Source organism: Chiloscyllium punctatum, chromosome 8, assembly GCF_047496795.1.
Source record: "Chiloscyllium punctatum isolate Juve2018m chromosome 8, sChiPun1.3, whole genome shotgun sequence".
Taxonomy (NCBI): Eukaryota; Metazoa; Chordata; class Chondrichthyes; order Orectolobiformes; family Hemiscylliidae; genus Chiloscyllium; species Chiloscyllium punctatum.
In genome coordinates, this window is record NC_092746.1 from 88,920,410 (window position 1) to 88,944,872 (window position 24,463).

Sequence of the window (24,463 nt, forward strand, 5' to 3'; positions counted from 1 at the left end):
TTGCTTATTTTACCAAAATGCAATATGTTACATTTATACATATTAAAATCCATCTGCCTCTCCTCAGAACATTGAGCCATTTGATGAAGGACCCTTTATAGTCTTAAGTAACCTCCTTCAGTGTCCACTATACCATCAATTTTGGTGTACTAATCACATCTTCTAAATTCTCATCCAAGTGGTTTATATAAGTGACAAACAACAGTGGATCCAGCACTGGTTCCTAAAGAGTATTGTTGGTCACAGGGCTCCAGTCTGAAAAATAACCCACCACCACTACCCTCTGTCTCCTAACATCAAGCAAATTCGTATCCAGTTGACGAGCATTCCCTGGATACCATGCGAACTAACTTTACTAATCAGTCTACCTTGTCAAGGGCTTTAATAAAGTCCATGTTAATGACATCTAACAGTCTGCCCTCAATCGTTTTGGTTACATTCTCAAAGAATTCTATCAAGTTTGTGAGACATGATTTCTGATGCACAAAGCCATGCTGACTATCCCTAATCAGTTCCTACCTCTCAAAGTGCATGTAAAACCTATCTCTCAGAATCCCCTCCAATAACTTACCTATCACCTGCTTTTCTGTAATGTGGACTGTTTTCAAGAAATCAGTATTTGTTTCCCCAAGTTCACTAACCTCCATATCTTTCACTACAATAAAAACTGATATTCGTTCAGTATCTCTCCCATCTCCTGTGGTTCCACACATGGATGATCTCATTGATCTTTAAGGGGCTCAATTCTCTCCCTCATTGCTCTTTTGCTGTGGGATTGGGTTCAAATAACAACCAAAAGCGATGAGTGGTGAAAACAGCCTCTTTATTGAGCAACCGCAGTAGCACAGTTTGGGGCAGCAATGTAATCCCAAAGTACAGTTCTTACAGTAGCCTCTTTACATACCATACTGACATACCTTAAAATTCTAGCACTACAGTGTTGCACAGTTTTATGTATTGAATGCAAAAGTTTGTGTGACATCTGTCCTGGGGAACTAGGAGATTGTTTAAACATTTGCTAAGTGCTGGGTGCTACTGCTGATGGGATTAAAGTCTAGTTGCCTGTATAATTAAGAGATTCGTCTTTCATCTTTTAAGTTAGTGTATGTTAGTAAATGCAGTAGTTACAGACCTACATGATTTAAATAAGTTACAAATTACATATGCACCTAAATAAAAGTATAGAGGGTATTTATGGGTGGTGCAGTGGCTCAGTCGTTAACACTGCTGCCTCACAACACCAGGGACCTGGGTTCAATTCTAGCCTCTGGTAATTGTCTGTGTGGAATTTGCATGTTCTACCTGTGTCTGCATGGGTTTCCTCCCACAGTCCAAAGATGTGCAGGTTAGGTGAATTGGCCAAGCTAAATTGTCCAGGGATGTGCAGGTTAGGTTAGGTGCATCCTGATGAAAAGCTCCTGCCCGAAATGTCAATTTTCCTGCTCCTCGGATGCTGCCGGACCAGCTGTGCTTTTCCAGCACCACTCCAATCTTGACTCTAATCTCCAGCATCTGCAGTCCTCATTTTCATCCAGGATGATATGCTCTAGTTTTTTCCCTTTGTTATCCTTGACTTCCCTGTTAAGCCATGGATGATTTTTTTTAATCTATTTACAACTCCTCTTCCTCTCAAAGGATTCTGGGTAATCCAAGATGGAGGATGGGAAAAATTTCTGGCTGTAGGAGCTGCTCCTTTTTTTGAGGTATTTTAGGTGTTGGAGGTGATTTCCTCGAATTCCAGGAGCAGCAATTACTGTTTTATATGCTGTTGCATTGTTTTGGAACTTTGGAAAAAAAAGTCAAAACAACAGCAGTTTAAAAGGGAGAAGAGCAGACAAAGGAAGCACATGGTGAGGACAGTGTGGGAGACAGAGACAGAGACAGACAGACACACAGAGACACTGCACAGTTACCGCCTTTGATGTTTGAATTTGTGTATCGCTGGACATCGAAGTGCATCTGGGAAAATTAACAAACAGTGAAATTCACAACTAATCTTGGACGAACTGGTGGCGAAGTTCACAGCACAGAATCAGATAAGTTAATCGTTGTTTTAAGTCTGTCCAAGAGAAAGGCTGCAGTAGTGAGTATAGTGGATTCTTTCTTGATTAAATGTTTTTGGAGATAAGTCTCTTGATTAAACTTAAAATATAAGCCATTGCTATTAATTTAACCTGGGGCAGTGTTTGTAGAGGAATAAGACAATATTATTATCTGGGTCTGTAGATTGTGAAGGAGCAAAAATGGCCTTTGCATGATATGTACTTCTTGTCAGATGTGGGAGTTTAAAGAAAGTTTAAGAGTTACTGCAGATTATATCTGCCAATAAATGCTGTTGGATGCGAATCATATCAGATTGAGTGGATCTGTTGGAGAGACAGATAGAAGCAATGAGGAATTTGCAACAGTATGTGATGGATGGCAGTTATAGGAAGGGGGGAAAGTCTCAGATACAGTCACATAGATGGGTTAACTCCAGGAAGAGTAAAATAGGTAGGCAGCTAGAGCAGGAGTCTTTTGTGGATATACCCATTTCAAACAGGTATGCTGTTATGGAAAATGTAAAGGGTGATGGATTCTCAGGGGAACGTAGCACGAACAGCCAAGTTTCTGGTATTGAGACTGGCTCTAATGCAACGAGGGGTACGTCAGCTTCCAAGAGATCAATTGTGTTAGGGGATTCTGTAGTCAGAGGTACAGACAGATGTTTCTGTGGCCAGCAGAGAAAAAGCAGAATGGTGTGTTGTTTCCCTGGTGCCAGGATCAAGGATGTCTCAGAAAGGGTGCAGAATGTTCTCATGGGGGAGAGGATCCAGCAGGAGGTCATTGTCCACATTGGAACGAATGACATTGGAAGGGAAAAGGTTGAGACTCTGAAGGGAGATCACAAAGAGTTAGGCAGAAATTTAAAAAGGAGGTCCTCAAGGGTAGTAATATCTGGATTACTTCCAATGCTACAAGCTAGTGAGGGCAGGAATAGGAGGATAGAGCAGATGAATGCATGGCTGAGGAGCTGGTGCATGGGAGAAGGATTTGCATTTTTGGATCATTAGAATCTCTTTTGGGGTAGAAGTGACCTGTACAAGAAGGACAGATTGCACCTAAATTGGAAGGGGACTAATATACTGGCAGGGAAATTTGCTAGAACTGCTTGGGAGGATTTAAACTAGTCAAGTGGGGGGGTGGGACCCAAGGGGATAGTGAAGAAAGAGATCGATCTGAGACAGGTACAGCTGAGAACAGAAATGAGTCAAACAGTCAGGGACAAGGTAGGACTAATAAATTAAACTGCATTTATTTCAATACAAGGGGCCTAACAGGGAAGGCAGATGAACTCAGGGCATGGTTAGGAACATGGGACTGGGATATCATAGCAATTACAGAAACATGGCTCAGGGATGGGCAGGACTGGCAGCTTAATCTTCCAGGATACAAATGCTACAGGAAGAATAGAAAGGGAGGCAAGAGAGAAGGGAGAGTGGCATTTTTGATAAGGGATAGCATTACAGCTGAGGGAGGATATCCTGGAAATACATCCTGGGAAGTTATTTGGGTGGAACTGAGAAATAAGAAAGGGATGATCACCTTATTGGGATTGTATTATAGAGCCCCTAATAGTCAGAGGGAAACTAAGAAACAAACTTGTAAGGAGTTCTCAGCTATCTGTAAGAATAATAGGGTGGTTATGGGAGGGGATTTTAACTTTCCAAACATCGACTGGGACTGCCATAGTGTTAAAGGTTTAGATGGAGAGGAATTTCTTAAGTGTGTACAAGACAATTTTCTGATTCAGTATGTAGATGTACCTGCTAGAGAAGGTGCAAAACTTGACCTACTCTTGGGAAATAAGGCAGGGCAGGTGACTGAGGTGTCAGTGGGGGAGCACTTTGGGGCCAGCAACCATAATTCTATTCGTTTTAAAATAGTGATGGAAAAGGATAGACCAGATCTAAAAGTTGAAGTTCTAAATTGGAGAAAGGCCAATTTTAACGGTATTAGGCAAGAACTTTCGAAAGCTGATTGGAGGCAGATGTTCGCAGGTAAAGGGACGGCTGGAAAATGGGAAGCCTTCAGAAATGAGATAACGAGAAGCCAGGGAAAGTATATTTCTGTCAGGGTGAAAGGGAAGGCTGGTAGGTATAGGGAATGCTGGATGACTAAAGAAATTGAGGGTTTGGTTCAGAAAAAGAAGGAAGCATTTGTCAGGTACAGACAGGATAGATCGAGTGAATCCTTAGAAGAGTATAAAGAAAGTAGGAGTATACTTAAGAGGGAAATCAGGAGGGCAAAAAGGGGACATGAGATAGCTTTGGCAAATAGAATTAAGGAGAATCCAAAGGGTTTTTACAAATATATTAAGGACAAAAGGGTAACTAGGGAGAGAACAGGGCCCCTCAAAGATCAGCAAGATGGCCTTTGTGTGGAGCTACAGAAATTGGGGGAGATACTAAATGAATATTTTGCATCAGTATTTACTGTGGAAAAGGATATGGAAGATATAGACTGTAGGGAAATAGATGGTGACATCTTGCAAAATGTCCACATCACAGACGAGGAAGTGCTGGATGTCTTGAAACAGCTAAAGGTGGATAAATCCCCAGGACCTGATCAGGTGTACCGGAGAACTCTGTGGGAAGCTAGAGAATGTGATTGCTGGGCCTCTTGCTGAGATATTTGTATCATCGATAGTTACAGGTGAGGTGCTGAAAGACTGGAGGTTGGCAAACGTGGTGCCACTGTTTAAGAAGGGCGATAAAGACAAGCCAGGGAACTATAGACCAGTGAGCCTGACCTTGGTGGTGGGCAAGTTGTTGGAGGGAATCCTGAGGGACAGGATGTACGTGTTTTTGGAAAGGCAAGGACTGATTCGGGATAGTCAACATGGCTTTGTGCATGAGAAATCATGTCTCACAAACACAATTGAGTTTTTTGAAGAAGTAACAAAGAAGATTGATGAGGGCAGAGCAGTACATGTGATCTATATGGATTTCAGTAAGGCGTTAGACAAGGTTCCCCATGGGAGACTGATTCGCAAGGTTAGGTCTCATGGAATACAGGGAGAACTAGCCATTTGGATACAGAACTGGCTCAAAGGTAGAAGACAGAGGGTGGTGGTGGAGGGTTGTTTTTCAGACTAGAGACCTGTTCCCAGTGGAGTGCCACAAGGATTGGTGCTGGACCCTCTACTTTTTGTCATTTACTTAAATGATTTGGATGCGAGCATAAGAGGTACAGTTCGTAAGTTTGCAGATGACACCAAAATTGGAGGTGTAGTGGACAGCGAAGCGGGTTACCTCAGATTACAACAGGATCTGGACCAGATGGGCCAATGGGCTGAGAAGTGGCAGATGGAGTTTAATTCAGATAAATTCAGGTGCTGCATTTTGCGAAAGCAAATCTTAGCAGGACTTATAGATTTCATGGTAAGGTCCTAGGGAGTGTTGCTGAACAAAGAGACCTTGGAGTGCAGGTTCATAGCTCCTTGAAAGTGGAGTTGCAGGTAGATAGGATAGAGAAGAAGGCGTTTGGTATGCTTTCTTTTATTGGTCAGAGTATTGAGTACAGGAGTTGGGAGGTCACGTTGCGGCTGTACAGGACATTGGTTAGGCCACTGTTGGAATATTGCGTGCAATTCTGGTCTCCTTCCTATCAGAAAGATGTTGCGAAACCTGAAAGGGTTCAGAAAAGATTTACAAGGATGTTGCCAGAGTTGGAGGATTTGAGCTACAGGGAGAAGCTGAGCAGGCTGGGGCTGTTTTCCCTGGAGCGTCGGAGGCTGAGGGGAGACCTTATAGAGGTTTACAAAATTATGAGGGGCATGGATAGGATAAATAGACAAAGTCTTCTCCCTAGAGTAGGAGAGTCCAGAATTAGAGGGCATGGGTTTAGGGTGAGAGGGGAAAGATATAAAAGAGACCTAAGGGGCAACTTTTTCACGCAGAGTGTGGTACGTGTATGGAATGAGCTGCCAGAGGATGTGGTGGAGGCTGGTACAATTGCAACATTTAAGAGGCATTTGGATGGATATATGAATAGGAAGTGTTTGGAGGGATATGGGCCGGGTGCTGGCAGGTGGGACTAGATTGGGTTGGGATATCTGGTCGGCATGGACAGGTTGGACCATGCTGTACAACTCTATGGCACTCAGGAGTACATTTTAATTGAGAGGTTTTATTTTAAATTATCTCCATAAGCATTTGCCACTGTTCCTCAACAGTCCTGCCCTTTACTATTTTGTCCAGTTCACTTACAGTCGTAGAGTCTTAGAGATAAACAGCACAGAAACAGACCCTTCAATCCAACTTGTCTATGTGGACCAGATATAATCAATGTATCTAGTCCCATTTGACAGATTTGGCCCACGTTCTTCTAAATCCTTCTGATTCCTTTTCCATTCCAGATAACTTTTAAATGTTTTAATTGTACTAGACTCCACCACATCTTCTGGCAGCTCATGTCATACGTGCACCACCCTCTGCATGAAAAGGTTTCCCCTTAGATCCCTTATAAATCTTTCCCCTCTCCCCTTGAAACTATGCCCTCTAAGTTTGGATTCCCCCACCCCTTGGGCCAACTCTTTGCTTAGACCTGTATAATTACCCATGCCCAACTCTAAAACTCTTGCATGCAACTCTGTCTTCACTCTTTCAATTTGAATTTGAATTATGTTACATAATAGTATGATCCAATACAGCAGTAGCCATGGTGTCAATGCAAAAGATCTATGCTGCATGGTCTCTGACATTATTTTTACCATTCCTAAGATGTAGTATCCATAATTGCTCATGGCACTCCAGCTTTTATAGATCTGCAGCATGACTTCTAAATGTTTGCATTCTAGTCAGGATTCCATTAGTTTTTGTGGTTGTTGTTGTACCTATCTGTGACATTTTAATGATTTATATATTAGGACCTTTCAGTGTCTTTGGACCTCCACTGCTTCATCTTTTCATAATTCAGTAAGTATTCTGATATCTTGTGGGCCAACATGGACAATTTCACACTAACTTATCTTGAAATCCATCTGCCACAGTTTTATCCATTCATTAAACTGATTGACATTTTTTACATTCTTATTTTTATAATTCTGCCCCATCTTACGAGGAACATACGAGGAGCAGCTGAGGATCCTGGGATTGTATTCATTGGAGTTTAGAAGATTAAGGGGAGATCTAATAGAAACTTACAAGATAATACATGGCTTGGAAAGGGTGGACGTTAGGAAATTGTTTCCGTTAGGCGAGGAGACTAGGACCCGTGGACACAGTCTTAGAATTAGAGGGGATAAATTCAGAACAGAAATGCGGAGACATTTCTTCAGCCAGAGAGTGGTGGGCCTGTGGAATTCATTGCCGTGGAGTGCAGTGGAGGCCGGGACGCTAAATGTCTTCAAGGCAGAGATTGATAAATTCTTGATGTCACAAGGAATTAAGGGCTACGGGAAGAATGCGGGTAAGTGGAGTTGAAATGCCCGTCAGCCATGATTGTATGGTGGAGTGGACTCAATGGGCCGAATGGCCTTACTTCCACTCCTATGTCTTATGGTCTTATCTTTTTAGTACTTTGTTAATTTGAATATATAGTTCTGTATCCCATCATTTAAATCATTCATGAATACAAAAGATAATCAGGGTCCCAGCTCCCAGCCATCACAGATATTTGTGGAACATCACTCATTATATTCTGCCAATTTGATTTCTTTATTTTAAGGCCCTGTCTCTGGCTGCTGAAAGATAGGCCCTCAATTCTGTCAGTTCAACTTTAGTTAACGGTACCTTATGGAATTTGTCAAGTGCCTTCTGGAAATCTGTTTCAATAACATCCAGACTACATTACTTATCTGTTGAAAAATAGAGAGATGCTTCAGTACATTTTGAACAAGTTAGTGAATGGGCAAATGCATAGCAGATGAAGTACAAGGTGGCTAAATGTGAGGTTATCCACTTTGGTAGCAAAAACAGGAGGGCAGATTATAATCTGAATGGTGATAGTTTCGGAAAGAGTGAGATGCATTGAGGCTTGAATGTCCTTGCATGCTGGTCGCTGAAAGTAAGCAGAAGAAGTTGGAATACTTTCTAATCATCTGGAGTGTAGCTCTAACAACACTCACGAGTCTCCACACTATCCAGGACAAAGCAGCCCATTTGACTGGGACACCATCTGTCACTTTCAACGTTCACTAACTCTACCACTAATGCACAGTGGCAGGTATGGGCACGATTTACAACATTTACTGCAAGAACTAACCAAGCATATTTAGGCAGCCCCTTCAAATTTATGATCTTTACCGCAAGAACAACACTGCTGCAAATGAAGGAGGACACATCTGCGTGTAAGTTCCCCTCCAGGTCACACACCGTCATGATCTGGGACTGTAAGACTGTTCTTCCACTGTGGCTGGGTCACAGTCCTGGAATTCCCCCACTTCCCCCCCCCCCCCCCTCCCCCAGCAATGATATTTTTGACACCTGTCCTTGGCAAAGACTGAAAGATCAGCCTGATGTCTCACAAACCCTGCTGCCTTAGCCGATCACAGTTTACTTCCTCAATCTTTCATTCCTGCATAGAATGACCTAATACTCCCCCGAAGTTTCATACATCAGTACTCATGGAACTGACTTGCTTAATCATTACATTATTAAACTCTAACTGAACAGAAAGGGAAGATCTAACAGCTAAATCAGGTCCGTCTCCAGAGTCACCGGCGAAAGTGTTGTCAAAATAAATGGACTCAGAAGCAGCCCCGAACAGTTCTTACTGTGTGATTTCATTCCAGCAGCTTAGTGAAGCAGCAGCATCCAGCTTACCTCTAGAAAAGTTGCTTTTTTTCCCGGTAAACACTGGATCATGTTGAGGTGAAAGTTTATGGAATCAGGTTTTGTTTTACCATTGTATCACTCAGCATGACTCAGTGCAGGACTCATTGCGTCGAGAAACCTCTCCGCCGGGCTTTTCGTAAACTTGGAATCCTCGTGAGTAAATATTCCTGGTGCTTCCTCACGATTCCTCTGATACTTTCTGCTGCTCTGGGTTCGGGTTTTTCTTCTTTACGGACACATGAAAGCAATGACATAGAAGAGCAATTTACGCCCATATATGGACCAGCGAAATCTGAGAGAGAGTTCATTAAAAACCACTTTCCAACCAATGATTCTGAATTCTTCTCCGGTCAGAGACTTTACACAGAGGGGGTGTTTGCTTCTTTCATTGCTGTATCAAAAGATGACAATATCTTGACAGCTGCTGCATTTCAAGAGATTCTGTCACTTGATGCTGATGTAAAGCAGCTCAGCATCAACAATAGTCAAGGTGTCACGTACAACTATTCTTCTCTTTGTACACGGATGGCAAACTCGTGCTTTGGAAATGAAATTTTAAATATTATAAATCACAGCCTAGCAACCAACACGAGGATTTCTTACCCTACGATGAATAAGACTTTTATTGGTTTGGCTGTTGGAGGTGTTGACCAAGATCAAAATTATATTAATAAAGCAAAGGCTATTAGACTGGATTATTACCTACAAGAAGATAGTGACAACGTGAAAACCCTCAGTTTGCTGTGGCTGAAGAATTTCCTTCAGGTTTTTCCGAACAAACTGAAAGATCAGGAGAGTATTATGGTGAGTTTTTCATGTGCATCTATTTCTGAAAGTCTTTGCAGAAGCATTATAAATCTGAAATGACATGAAGATGAGGAGTAATTAGGGGCTGATCAGGAATTTGGTCAAAGGTAAACTTTGAGGAGTTTCAGAACACGTCTGAAGAGACTGATTAAAAGAACAAGAAATGAGAATTGGTGGCAGTGCTCCAGCACAGCCACTAGTTTGGCGGTTCTTGACTCCACAATACTTTCAAATTAAGAGTCCTGAGAGTTCTTATGGTGTAGTGGTAATGTCCCTACCTCTGACCAGAAAGCTAGGCGTCAAGTCCCATCTGCTCAAGAGGTGTGTCATGCAATCTCTGAACAGGTTCACTAAAAAGCCTTATTTAATGCTCAAATCGAGTCCTAAATTTTGATATATTATTACTTATCCTGTTTCTACTTTCTGTATATAATTCCTAATCGTCCATGTCACTCTGTGATTGGTGTTCACCTCTTCCCTGCATTTCTGCTCTCTCTTTTCCTTTTCCTTTTGATGTTTTTAAACTTACCTTCAATTTAGCCCTCCCCTTTACATTTTGAAATCCTATCTACAACCCTAGTTATACAATTCCCCAGGATACAGGTTCCAGCATAGTTCAAATGGAGTCCATCCCAGTGGAACAGCTCTCTCTTTCCCCAGTACTGGGGCCAGTAGCCGGTGAATCAGAACCCATTTCTCTCACAGCAATCTTTGAGGCGCACATTTACTTTTCTGATCTTATTTGCCTTTGCCAATTTGCACCTGGCACAGGGAGTAATACAGAGATTATTTTAAATGTAGACCCCTAGCTGCTTGTAATCCCACAGCTGAATCTTTTTCCTAGTCCTACCTTTTCGTTAGTCCTTACATCAACCACAACAACTGGATCCTTCCTCTTTCATTCCAAGATCTTCCCAGCCCAAAAGGGATGTCCTGATTTGGCAGCAGGTAGACAATACAGTGTTCAGGACCCTGTAACTTTGCTGTGGAGAACAGTATCTGTTCTCCTAACAAAGCTATCCCCTACTTTTACACGATTTCTCTTTTCTCCCCCAACTTGAATGACTCTATGAACTACAGTGCTGAGGTCAATTTACTCATCCTGCCTGCAGCCTGTGCCCTTATCCACCCTTGGGGCAAGGAATTTCTACCTATTGGAGAAAGGCACTGGCTGAGGTTCCTCCAAAACTAAATTGTGGGTCTGTACATCACAGTGATGCCCTACTGTCCCTGATCATGCAGGAAATTTGATGTAATTAATCTAAGTGGTATGACTGCCTCCTGCAACAGTGACTAGGTTTTCTCTCCCACTCCCTGATGTGTTGCAGTGTCTGCAGCTTGGACCACAGCTCATTAGCTCTGAGTTGATATCCTGGAGCAGCTGATATTTGTTGCAGATGGATTGCTCCAGCATTCACCAGTTCCTACATACCACAGCTGCTCAGGACATTGTTTTCTGAAAATAACTTGAGAGTATCTCTGATAATTACTAACCTTTATTCCTGAATTCCAGGTTTCCTATTTCACATCCATCTCAAGACAAGAAGAATTTGAAGGGACGGCTAAGAAAATTATTCCTTTGTTCTCTGTCACATATTTTCTTTCAATATTCTTTTCTATCGTATCTTGTATGAGGTAAAATTTATTTTTTCATAATTATTTATAACATGCTTTTATGGAATACTTCATAGAAAAAAAATCTGTTGTGTTAGAGAAGGTTATCAAATTTATTTTCAGGTTGGACTCTGTGAGGAATAAGGTATGGGTCGCTGCTCTGGGAGTTATATCGGCTGGATTAGCTGTACTGTCAGGATTCGGACTGCTGTTACATTGTGGGATGAGATTTGCTATCAATACCGCCAATGCACCTTTTCTGATTCTAGGTCAGTAATATTTACATTACAAATATGCATTAGTATGGTCAAATTTCAATGATTTTGCATAGGACCATCAGAACAGAAATAGGCCATTCAATCGCTTGAGCCTATTCTGTCATTCATTGAGATAATGGCTGATCTATGGCCTAACCCCATACACCTACCTTTGGCCCATATCCCTTAATACCTTTGCTTAACAGTTGGCTGAATCGTTGGTTTAAAGAGCAGTGTGAGGCCAACAGCATGGGTTCAACTCCCATCACCGGTTTGAGGTTACTATGAAGGACTCTTCTTCTCAACCTCTTCCCTCACCTGAGATCTGGTGGCCCTTAGGTTAAATCACCACCTATCACTTCTCTCTCATGAGAGCAACCCCTATGGTCTGGTAAGACTATTTATTTCAGACTTAAAATTAAGAGCTGATCCCACATCCACTGTTTTTTGTAGATGGGAGTTTCAAACATCAAGCACCTTTTCTTTATAGAAGTGCTGCCTAACATCTCGCCTGAACAACCTGACCCTAATTCTCAGACTATGTTCCCTAGTTCTCCAAACCTTAACTAGTGGAAATAGTCTATTTTTATCTACCCTGTCTTTGCTTGTAAATATCTTGAGGATCTTAATCAGGTCACACCTTAAATCTTTTAAATTCTAGAGGAAACAGGCCAAATTTGTACAATGTCTCCTCTTAACCTAATCCCTAAAGTCCAGATATCATTCTTGTAAACCTACATTATACGTCCTCCAAGTCCAAGATATCCTTCCTCAGGTGTGGTGCCCAATCTGCTCACAGTATTTCAAGTAGGATTTATATAACTACAGTATAGCTTCTGTAACCTTGTACTCCACACCTTGAGCTATAAAAGCCAACATTCCTTTCACTTTCTGGAATTTATTTTGCACCTGTTTGTGACATTTTAAAGATTAACATACCTAGATGCCCAAGTTTCTTTGGGTTAAGACTGAATTTAACTTCGTATCATCTAGAAAGTATCCTGATCCTTCATTTGGTCCAAAATACACAATATCACACCTCCTTAAATTTAACTCCATTTGCCAAAGGTTTGCCCATTCACCTAGTCTATCAATATCCCTTTGTAATTTTATGCTATCATCATACTGTCTACCATGCAACCTAGCATTATGTTTTCAGCAAATATGGTTATATAATTTTCCATGCCATTATCCAAGTCATTAGTAAATAATGTTAATGAATGATTGAGGCCCGAACACAAATCCCTGTGGACACCACTGGTTAATTCTGCCAATTTGAGTACCTACACATTTTCCCTCCCTTTTGTCACTTGCCACTTGACAATTTCAAGCCATGCCAGTAATTTTCCCTCAATTCTATGAGCTTGCACTTTAGTTAGCAGTCTCTTATGTTCAACTTTATCAAGTGCCTTCAGTAATTTCACATAAACAACATCTGAAGATATTCCCCTTTACTAACTGAGTCACTTTTCCCAAAAAAAACAATGCATTTTCTCAGGCATGCCCTACTTGTTATAAGTCCATGCTGGTTTTCTATAATTAACGGGAAAAAACTTTCAAGGTATCCAGTTATCCCACGCTTGAATATAGACTCCAACAATGTTCCCATTACAGATGGAATATGGTGTTCAGTTCTGGTCACCTTTCCGTGGGAAGGACATTGTTAAACTTGAGAGGGTGCAGAAAAGATTTACAAGTACGTTGCTGGGACTGGAAGGTTCGAGCAATGGGGAGAGGCTGAATAGGCTGGGGCTTTTTTCTCTGGAGTGTTGAAGGCTGAGGGATGACCTTATAAAGACTTACGAAATCATGAGGGGCATGGATAGGCTAAATAGCAAAGGTCTTTTCCCAAGAGTGGGAGAGTCCAAAACTAGAGGGCATAGGTGAGAGGAGAAGGATTTAAAAGGAAACTAAAGGGCAATTTTTCATGCAACGGAGGTACCTGTATAGAATGAGCTACCAGAGGAAATGGTAGAGGAGGCATCTGGATGGGTAAATGAATAGGATATGTTTTTAAACCCACAGCAATGGGGGTGACTCTCAACTGCCCTCTGGGAAATTAGGAATGGGCAATAAATGGTGGCCATATTCTGAAAATGAATAAAATACAACTACAAAATGTTAATTTACAAGTTCAGCAGGTAATAGGGAAAGCGAATGGAAAATTTACCTTCAGTTCAAAGTGAATAAAGTACAAAAGTAGTTCTAAAACTAGAAAATGATGCCCATATCCCATGAAATCAATAAAACAAAGTTTGATAATAAGCATTGCTTTCTCATCAGGCACCATTCAGATGAGAATGTTAAAATTTAAATACTAATGTTTGCAATCATTGATTGATAATTACTGCTGTACTTCTCTCATTTCTCTAGGTATTGGTGTAGATGATATGTTTGTCATGCTCGCCAGTTGGCAAAAGACCAAGGTCACAGATAAGATTGAAGATCGCCTTGCTGCTACATATGCTGAAGCAGCCATCTCTATTACAATCACCACTCTGACTGATGTTTTGGCCTTTTATATTGGCATTATGACACCTTTTCGATCTGTGCAGTCATTCTGTGTTTACACAGGCACAACAATTCTGTTTTGCTTCATTTATAACATTACATTTTTTGGAGCTATTCTTGCATTGAACGGGAGAAGAGAAGCCAGTAACAGGCATTGGTTGACATTCAGAAAAGTCAAAAGTGATCAGGAACCAGAAGACTCTAAATGCTATTCAATGTGTTGTGTGGGTGGAGCGTATAATAGTGAGACTGGTGCAGAACTAGAACATCCAGTTTATTTCTTCTTTAAGAAGTATTATGGTCCATGGCTCACAAACATTTGGACCAAGGCACTTGTGGTTGTCCTGTACATTGGTTATTTGGCTGTCAGTATTTATGGTTGTATAAATATCAAAGAGGGAATTGATCTCAGAAATCTGGCCTTTGATGGTTCTTATGTGATTAAATTCTATGACGATCAAAGTGCTTTTTTCTCAAAATATGGACCACGCGTTATGGTTGCTGTCACTAAACCTGTGGAATATTGGAATTCCACCGTTCAGGATGAACTTGAAACCTGCATGAGCAGATTGGAAAACAACTCGTATGTAGATCCTGAATTGTCAGAATCCTGGCTTCGTGTGTACATTGCCATATCTAAACAGATGTTAATAGACATTCAGGAAAAAAGTGCATTCTTGGAAAATTTATCTACATTGTTTCACGTTGTTCCTGCATTTGAACATGACATTAGGTTTTCAGAAAGTAAGCAAAGAATTGACGCTTCTCGCTTTTTCATTCAGACCATTAATGTCAGTACTCCAGTCGCTGAGAAAAACATGCTGATTGAATTAAGAAAGATGGCACAGGAATGTCAAATCCCTTTGCTGGTGTATCATCCTGCATTTATCTATTTTGATCAATATCTTGTTATCGTATCCAACACAATACAGAATATAGTTGTTGCTGCTGGTGTAATGCTGATCATTGCGCTATTGTTAATACCTAATCCAATCTGCTCTATATGGGTAACATTTTCTACTGCATCAGTTTTAGTGGCTGTGGCTGGTTTTATGACGTTTTGGGGTGTCAATTTAGATTCGATATCAATGATTAATCTGGTCATTTGTATTGGTTTTTCTGTGGACTTTTCAGCTCACATTTCATATGCATTTGTGTCTAGTGACAGAGAAACTGCAAATGAACGAAGTATTGATGCATTATACAGCCTTGGATATCCCATCATCCAAGGAGCCCTTTCGACCATACTGGGTGTAGTTGTACTGGCTGCTGCAGCAAGTTACATATTTAGGACATTTTTTAAAATCATGTTTCTTGTCATAACGTTTGGGGCTGTTCATGGCCTTATACTTCTGCCTGTGTTCCTGACATTTAGTGCAAGCCGCAGGAAGTTAAACAGTGCAAAATTAGGCAAGATAACCAACCATGTCTATTCCAATGAGGCTTTTAAAGAAAAGATGACAAGTGACTTAAATACATTTAGAGGTTTTGTAGGAGAGCAAGATCGTGACTGTCCCTGTTTCTCCATTCCAAATGTCCTCAACAAGTCATGTGCTTCTCATGGTAGCTTCCCTTGCAATCGCATGACATCTAATACCTGCCCTTTTAGCTCCTCTGTCCTCACTGCCCCAGACCCCAAACATCCTTTCCAGATGACGCAACAATTTTCCTAAACTTCTTTCAATCTCGCCTACTGTATTTGCTGCACACAATATCACCTCCTCAACCCTGATGAGATCAAGCTCGAACTTGGTGACCACCTTGCAGAACAGCTCTGCTCCGTTCATGTGCATGACCCCAACCTTCCAGCTGCCCGTCATTCTAATTCATGCCCCTTTCTGTCACACTGACATTTCTGTCCTCGACCTGCAGCAGTGTGCCAGTGCAGGTCAGTGCAAGCTCAAAGAACAGAAGCTCACCTCTCACTTACAACCTTCTGGACTCAGCAGCATTAGATAGTTTTAACATTTTTGCTTTCATGCTTTTGCTTTCCAACAGAGCTGTTCATTTTCATACCATTAACATTTAGTCTGGACTAAGGCTGTTGAACATATGACCTGCATGCCAGGGCCGAGCCCAGGAATGAATCCTATCTGGCTCATGGACCAGTGTTCAAGATAAGGGTCCGTGGCTCAGACTGGTTCTGCAAGGAGCTACTCCTCCAAACATGGGGAGCTTCTCTTCTGATAGGCTCACAAATCAGAGAAAGAAGCAGTCTGTGATTGGAGGAACAGTGATCAGTAAGAGGTCTGGACATTGCCAACAATAGCAATAGGGCTGGACCTGCTGGGAGTGAGTGTGTACTTGAGAGTGCAGACATGAAAGCTCATGAGTATCCTGATCATTCTCAGTCACCGGGATGTCACTTGCTCATACTCACACATCAGCACAAACTCACTCAGTGCGTGTGTTAGGATGTAGGTAAGACTGAGTGAGTGAGGAGCCTTAGCTTGGGAATGAGTCAGATACACAGACATACTCACACACAGACAGAGGCTGCTCTTGTGAGACACACATACACAGACACATTCTTCCCCATCTATCCCTGTCTCCCTTTCAGATATCCAAAATTAGTCTATCCACCAGGCTGGGAAAACAGGAAAATCTGACAGGCAACCTACTCTGAATCCTGACTTTCTGATGAATTCTGCTGTCGCCAGGTCAGAACGCGTGCGCCATCCGGGGTGAGCATTAGATCACTGTCAGTTAAACCTAATTTCTTTGCTCAGCTCTAGTTTTCACCTCCTGCCCTGGTGATCGTAACTTGTGGCCTTGTCTGCCTATCTCTCACTCTGCTTTTTATAATCCCAAAGGCAAGAAGCACTTTATTAGTTAACTCCATTGCTTGCCACTTTGCATGCACACCTTTATAAACTAGTCATTTTCCAATTATGAATTTTCTGCTTTGACATTTCTTTAGCTCAAAAAATCATTTAAGTTCTCTACATACCTTAATTTTTTTTAAAATCATTTTTAGTGTTGTGTCAATCTTAATCTTTCAGAAATTGCTTACAGGTTCTCTAGATTGTGGAAAAAAAATTGAAATGAGGCTTCTAACATGGAAAGGTCAGATACCCCTGCTCTGGATCAATCTGCATTTACGAGAACCATTAGCACTCCCTTAGCCTTCTGTCCCTTGACATCTTTGTTATTTAATTTCTCCCACCCATGTAAACAATCACTGACCTTCCCTTTCATTCGACCTGACCCTAATCACTTGCCTCCAGTACAAAATCCATTACATCTCTACTGCTCTTCAGCACAAAAGAAGGGTCATATTAAGTGTGAAATGTTAACTCTGTTCTGTCTCCACAATGTTGCCAGATGTTGTCAGTTTTTCCAGTACTTTCTATTTCCAATATTTTCTGTTTTTATTCCAGATTTTCCATATCTGTCTAGGGTTTTTGAGGACATCATGCGACAATTGATATTTTTAAGGATTGGATTTAAAGAAAGGTTCATCGATAACATAGCTGTGCAGATTGTTTATAGATTTCTGGGTAAGATGCATATTTGGAAGGGACAGCCAGACTCAAATAGCCAGGGTCACCCCACTTTTGCTATAGATGTTGTTATGTTGGATCTGAATTCTAATGGACGCTGAAGGTTGGTTGTGAGTCCAGTCATAAGAAAGCCAGTATGTTCAAGCATTTGACTCACAAGCAGACTATTAATTGTTTCAGGACAAGACTTGTGCCACTGTTTAGGGAGGACTTCCTACCTTAGAGAGCTTCCAACTAATACAGTTGGTTAGCAGCTCTGAATGTCCCAGTAGCAGCAGATCATTAACAATCATTGCTAAGACCATACCTGGAACCTGAAAAGAGTTTCTCTCCGTGGTTTTGGCAGATATGTTCCTACATTTAGATACAATGCTTATTGGTGATACTTTGAATTTTACTGTGAAATATGTTTAATTTCTTTTTCTGTTTTTATTTCAATTTCCTTATTAATGTTCTTTCCCCCTCCTTTTTGTTTCTCTTCCAATATTTTTCTTCTTCTTGGTCTGGTGAATTTAGTACTAAAGTCAAACCATTAAAATTCAGGGACAGAAAATTCAGTTTGGACCATCATTTATCCACATCAGATTGTTTGTTTTCATGACAACAGTGAAAGTTTAAAAGTAATTCAGTGGCTGTACTGAGCATGGCTGATCTGATATGGCAGTATACAAATACAACTTGTCTTTTGCCCTGAATGTCATACAGTTCTAGAACCTTTTAAAAAAAAGTTATAGTGTAATGATGTGGTTAAGCTACCAGAAGTTGAACTGCAGATGAAAACATTAATATTTACCTGTCAGCACCTTAAGATGTGTGATGAAGTGATTCATTAACACAATAAATCAACAAGTATAGTACCTGGAGACAATTATTTATTATGTTGTTGGAAGTCAAAGCAAAATATCTGTATAAATTTTATATGATGACATCTGGAATTCCATGAGCTGTCTATGACAAGTAACAAGGAGTAATTTTCCTACTTTCACTTCGAGCAGAACCTCATTTATCAGTTGACTTGATTAGATATTTGCCTGATTTCTGTGTGACTTTTTTCTTGCTGAGGGAGTAAAATGAGCATGTTATACCTTGGTACACAATTTTTCATCTCGCACTGGAATATTATAACTTCTGAAAAACACTGTTCATTAAATATTTCAAGAGATTTTGCAACATATTTTTGTCAGAGAAGATATTTCACTCATTCATAATTTCTATCAGATCATATGTTCATTTTTAAAAATAATTACAGTAAGTGAAAACCCAAGCATCATGGATTTTTTATGATTTCTAATAAAGCAAAATCAATATTTTGTTCATAGAGTGCACAGAATAATTTTATAGAAATTATTAAAGTAATCAATCAACTCATTATATATTTACTTCTGAGTTTTACAGTTTATGGTGTTAAAACTTGTTAAATTTCATATTTTATCAATAAATAAAATATGCTATACTCACAAATGCTGCACTATACATGTATTTGTTGTCTAACTATATATAATTCGAAGATTTTCAATGCTATATCTTACAATTATGTTGCATGGTAATATGATTCTAATTCAGCAGGTGTCAATATAAAAGATCAATGCTGCACTCTGTCTGAAACTATTTTTAATCCTTCAGAAGTTGTGGTGCCTGGGACTGCTCACAGTACTCCAGGTTTTATATGCCTGCAGCACAAATTCTAAATCTTTGCATTCTAGTCCTTTGGATACAAAAGTCAATATTCCATTAACCTTTGTGATTATTATTGTACACGTCTATGACATTTTAATGATACATCAGGTCCTTACAGTGTCTTTGGACCTCTACTGCTTCCATCTTTTCCATAATTTATTAAGTATTCTGGGATAGAGTGTTGGAGGCGGAGGGGTGACCTTATAGTGGTTTATAAAATCATTTGGGGCATGGATAGGGTAAATAGACAAGGTATTTTCCTGGGGCAGGGGAGTCCAGAACTAAAGGGAATTGGATTTAGGGTGAGAGAAGAAGGATTTGAAAGGGAACCAAGGGGCAACGTTTTCATGCAGAGGGTGGTACTTGTATGAAATGAGCTGCCAGAGGAAGTGATGGAGGCTGATACAATCACAATATTTAAAAGGCACCTTGATGGATATATTTTTTTAGATTAGATTACCTACAGTGTGGAAACAGGCCCTTCGGCCCAACAAGTCCACACTGTCCCGCCGAAGCGCAACCCACCCATACCCCTAACCTAACACTACGGGCAATTTAGTATGGCCAATTCACCTGACCTGCACATCTTTGGACTATGGGAGGAAATCGGAGCACTCAAAGGAAACCCACGCAGACATGGGGAGAATGTGCAAACTCCACACAGTCAGTCGCCTGAGGCAGGAAGTGAACCCGGATCTCTGGCGCTGTGAGGCAGCAGTGCTAACCACTGTGCCACTGTGCCACCATGAATAGGAAGGGGTTAGAGGGATATGAGCAAGTGCTGGAAAATGGGATTAGATTAGATTAGGATATCTGGTCAGCCTGGATGAGCTGGACTAAAGAGTCTGTTTCTGTGCTGTACATCTCTCTGACTTTAAGACTCTGTCCTGTGGTCCAGAGTGGATTATTTCATACCTTGAAATTCATTTACCACAATTTTGTCGGCTCATTAAATCGATTAAAATCCTTTATTTTATTCTCTTTTATGTCATTTGCCTCACAAGCTGGGCCAGTCTTTATTACCCATCCCAAGTAATCCTTGAGAAGATACTGGTGGGCTGCCCTCTTGAACTGCTGCAGTCCATGTGCTGTAGGTTGACCCAGAATGCTTTAGGGAGGGAATTCCAGTTTTTGAACCAGCAACAGTGATGGAACGGGGATATATTTGCAAGTCAGAATGATGAATGGCTTTGAGGGGAACTTCCTGTTGGTGGTGTTGCCATTTATCTGCTGCCCTTGTCCTTCTATATGGAAGTGATCATGGGTTGGATGATGATGTCTTGTGAGCTTGGGCAAATATCTGCAGTGAAAGTAGTACACACTGCAGCTACTGAGCGTCAGTGGTGCAGGGAATGGATGCTTGTGGGTGTGCTGCTAGTAAAGCGGTTGCTTTGCCCTGGATGTTGTCAAGTTTCTTGAGTGTTAATGGAGTTGCACTATGCCACATAAATAGGGAGTATTCCATCAGACTCCTTACTGTGCCATATAGATGGTGGACAGGCTTTGTAGTGTCACCTCCAGTCAGGCTTTGGGGAGTCAGGAGGTGAGTTACTCACTGCAGTATTCCTAGCCTCTGACCTGCTGTTGCAGCCACTGTGTTTATGTGGCATGTCCTGTTGAGATTGTCGTCAATGGTAACCCCAAGGATGTTAATATTGGGGGGATTCAGTGATTGTAACATCGAGGGGGGTTTGGTTAAATACCTCTTACTGGAAATGTTCATTGCCTGGTAATGCATGGCATGATTATCACTTGACACATGTCAGTCCAAACCTGGATAATGTCCAGCTTTTGTTGAACTTGAACATGGACCGCTTCAGTATCAGAGCAGATGCGAATTGTGCTGAATATTGTGTGATCTTTAGCGAACATCCCCACTATGACCTTAATGACCTGAAAGTCATTGATGAAGCCATTGAAGATGGTTGGGCCTAGGGCAGTACCCTGGTGAGCTCCTGCAGGATGTCCTGGAGCTGAGATGACTGATTTTCAATAACCACAATTATCTTCCTTTGTGTTGGCTGTGACTTACAACCAATGGAGAGTTTGTCCCCAATTCCCATTGATTCCATTTTTGCTAGGGCTCCTTGAAGCCATATTCCATTAAGCGTGTCCTTGATGTTAAGTCCTGTCACTTTCACCTTATCTCCTGAATTCACTCTTTTGTTCATGTTTGAATCAAAGTTGTAGTGAAGTCAGGAGTTGTGTCACCCTGACAGTATGCAAACTGGACATCAGTAAGCAGATTGTTCATATTGATTTAAATTCCTGAATTCATCTCATTAGGTTCTAATGTCTTATCAACTTTAAGTGCCACCAGTCTATCCAAGAGTCTCTCCTTATTAAATTTGAACCATTCTCGTGACAGAATCTCCTTCTCTGTCACCATGGCCTGGGCAGCATCCTCCTCTTTTGTAAATACAAAGTATTTATTTACACTGTTGCCATGTCCCTGCCTCCATGTGTAAATCCCCTCTTGGTCTCTGATCAGCCATACTCCTCCTATAAGCATTCTTTTACTATCTGTAAGCCTATAGAAGCTTTTGGGATTCCCCTTTTTGTTAGTTGTCAGTCTTATCTCATAACTGAGTTATGACAGAACAAGTTTGAAAGACCACAGGACTGAATGCCTATTCGAAAGTCCTATGTCCCTGTGCCAACTTGTGCACTACTATCTTAAGCAAATCACAACTCTATTGTCAGGTTGCACTCGTGATGGGTTATTCTCAATTAGCCTAACACAGTACAGACTGACATAAACTACAGTGGTTCAAGTAAGCAGCTCAACACCATCCTCTCAAGGGTAATTAGGAATGATTAATAAATGCTGCCCTTGCTGGTGACATCTGTATCGCATGACTGTTTGACAGCAAATGCTACTTAAAATGCTACTTAGCTCCTGAGTACGATCACACTATTTTGCTTAGTGGATTCCCAATGTTTTTGTTTTCTGTCTTAACCCCAGCTAAGCTCTCATAGAATTGGAGTAACCTTTGGTTCGTTACGCTGGAGGGAGGTAACGTAGCTGCAGTAGCAGTGGTGAATCAGTATGCAGAGCAGTGAGAAGATTGCAAGTGAGGGAACTGCCTGTAAAAGCCTTTATTTGGACAACATATGGTCTATAGGTCATGAATCAGTTGCCCAGATATTTCTGAAGTGGAATATTTAAGGTCATCAGACAGGCTATGCAGTGTCCTGGAGCAGTAGTTAGTCCATGATGATCTAGATAGCAATACTGTGCCAATAACTATCTCAGATACTTTTGCATTTCCAGGTCAGCAGTACACAGCAATATCAAGGAAGATACTGGGGGGAAGACAATACATCAGCTTTCAATGGATGTGAACATTAAAAATGAGGTATGAGGTTTACAAGAGTAATTGAATTCCCTCTGGGTTTGCAGATATTGAGGATTTGAGCTACAGGGAGAGGTTGTATAGGCTGGGGCTGTTTTCCCTGGAGCATTGGAAGCTGAGGAGTGACCTCATGAGGGCATGAATAGTATAAATAGACAAAGTCTTTTTCCTGGGGTAGGGCAGTCCAGAACTAGAGGGCATAGGTTTAGCGTGAGAGGGGAAAGATATAAAAGAGACCTAAGGAGAAATGTTTTCACGCAGAGGGTGGTGCGTGTATGAAATGAGCTGCCAGAGGAATTGATAGAGGCTGGTACAATCACAATATTTAAAAGCCATCTGGATGGGTATATGAATAGGAAGGGTTGAGCCAAGTGCTGGCTGGATTGGGTTGGGATATCTGGTCAGTATGGATGAGTTGGACCAAAGAGTCTGTTTCCGTGCTGTACATCTCTATGACTCTACGATTCTATATTACTCTCGTAGCCATCGAGGCACCAGCAAATGATCCAGCAGCTTTTGCCACCCAATTAATATCCAGTGTACGATTGCTGAAGGAGGATTGCAAATGTCTTGCAGGTTTCCTCAGCACTCACTCCCCAAATCTCTCAGAGATTAGTCATTTGGGGCCAAGGTTGCTGCACACAAAGCTGATGATTTTTTTCATAACATTGCTGGCAAGACCAGCATTCATTGTTTATCTATTATTGCCTTCGAGTGAGTGGCTTGCTGCATCATTTTAGAGGGTAGTTAAGAGTCTGTCACATTACTGTGGATCTTATGAAGTCACATAAAGGCCAGAACAGCTAGAGACAACAGATTTTTTTTCTTTAAAAGACATCAGTGAAACAAATGGACTTTTACAGCAATCTATATGGTTGTCATTACCATCATTATTGACACTTGTTATATTTCAGTTTTAATCATTAAATCATAAATAATCTACCAGGTGCCATGGTGAGATTTGAACCTAAGGTCTCACAGCCTCTGAGTTGCTAGTACATTAACATCACTATCTCTCTTGTACCCTTTCAAAGTCTCATTACAATCGAAGAGTTCAGGTGCAATACAACCATGATTAGGCCTATAGTTAGGCCAAAGGTTAAATTACCTGATCAACTCTGAAAGTCTTTATCTTCCCTTCAAAAATCACTCCAAACTTTTGAAAATTACCACTGAATTTGCTTCCAGAATCCTTTCAGACATCTCATTGCAGATCATAATAAATGACTACCTAAATGCATTTTCTTAATTCTTCTATCTCATAATTTTGCCTTCTGCTTACCAATCTTTCCCTCAAACGAAGAGGTTTTACATTATTTTCTGACTATTTGGACACACTCTATTTAATCGTCTGTTAACTTACTCTTCTCTAAAAACAATCCCAACTTCTTTATTCATTCATTCCTGAAAATATTTTAACAAATCTCACCTGCACATTCTGCAAGGTCTTGTTTGCCTTCCTAAACTGTGCTTCCCAGACTGAGCCATTATACTTGAGCTGTGGCCTAGCCAGTGATAGATAAAAGTTTAGCATAAATTTGTTGTTTTTTTGTACTTTATTTCTCAATTTACAGAGACAAGGATTCTGTGTGTTTTTATTTACTAAACAGTTTTTGAACTTGCCTTTCCAAAACTTTGTGCATATTAACTCCCACGTTTCTTTGTTCCTACTTCCCACTTCCCACTTTAAAATTGTAGTATTTTATTTACATTGTCTGTTGACATTCTTCCTTCCAAAAATTTTCACCTCACACTTCTCTGCATTTAATTTCATCAACCGTCTGCCTACATACTCCATCACTCTGTCGGACATCCTGAAGTCTGTTACTATGATCCTCATTTGTTAAGCCCTTTTCCAAATTTCAGGCCATCTGCAAATTTTGAAATCATTTGTTGCATATCAAAGTATAGATCATTCA

At 40.8% G+C, this 24,463-nt stretch overlaps 1 protein-coding gene across 1 annotated transcript; it reads left to right on the forward strand.

Moving 5' to 3' along the window:
* The first annotated feature begins 8,492 nt into the window (after nt 1–8,492).
* On the forward strand, nt 8,493–18,825 carry LOC140480735 (patched domain-containing protein 3-like). Its single transcript, XM_072576017.1, has 4 exons — nt 8,493–9,623; nt 11,140–11,261; nt 11,364–11,509; nt 13,871–18,825. Exons 1-4 carry the CDS (start codon nt 8,904–8,906, stop codon nt 15,679–15,681), a joined length of 2,799 nt encoding a protein of 932 aa, XP_072432118.1. The 5' UTR covers nt 8,493–8,903; the 3' UTR covers nt 15,682–18,825.
* Nucleotides 18,826–24,463: the final 5,638 nt, after the last annotated feature.

Bases quoted from the DNA above. Each gene is read 5' to 3' on its own strand.
- LOC140480735 (XM_072576017.1), top strand. From the start codon at position 8,904: ATGACTCAGTGCAGGACTCATTGCGTCGAGAAACCTCTCCGCCGGGCT. The intron at 9,624-11,139 runs GTGAGTTTTTCA...CCTGAATTCCAG, and splicing joins AAGATCAGGAGAGTATTATG to GTTTCCTATTTCACATCCAT. The intron at 11,262-11,363 runs GTAAAATTTATT...ATTTATTTTCAG, and splicing joins TCTATCGTATCTTGTATGAG to GTTGGACTCTGTGAGGAATA.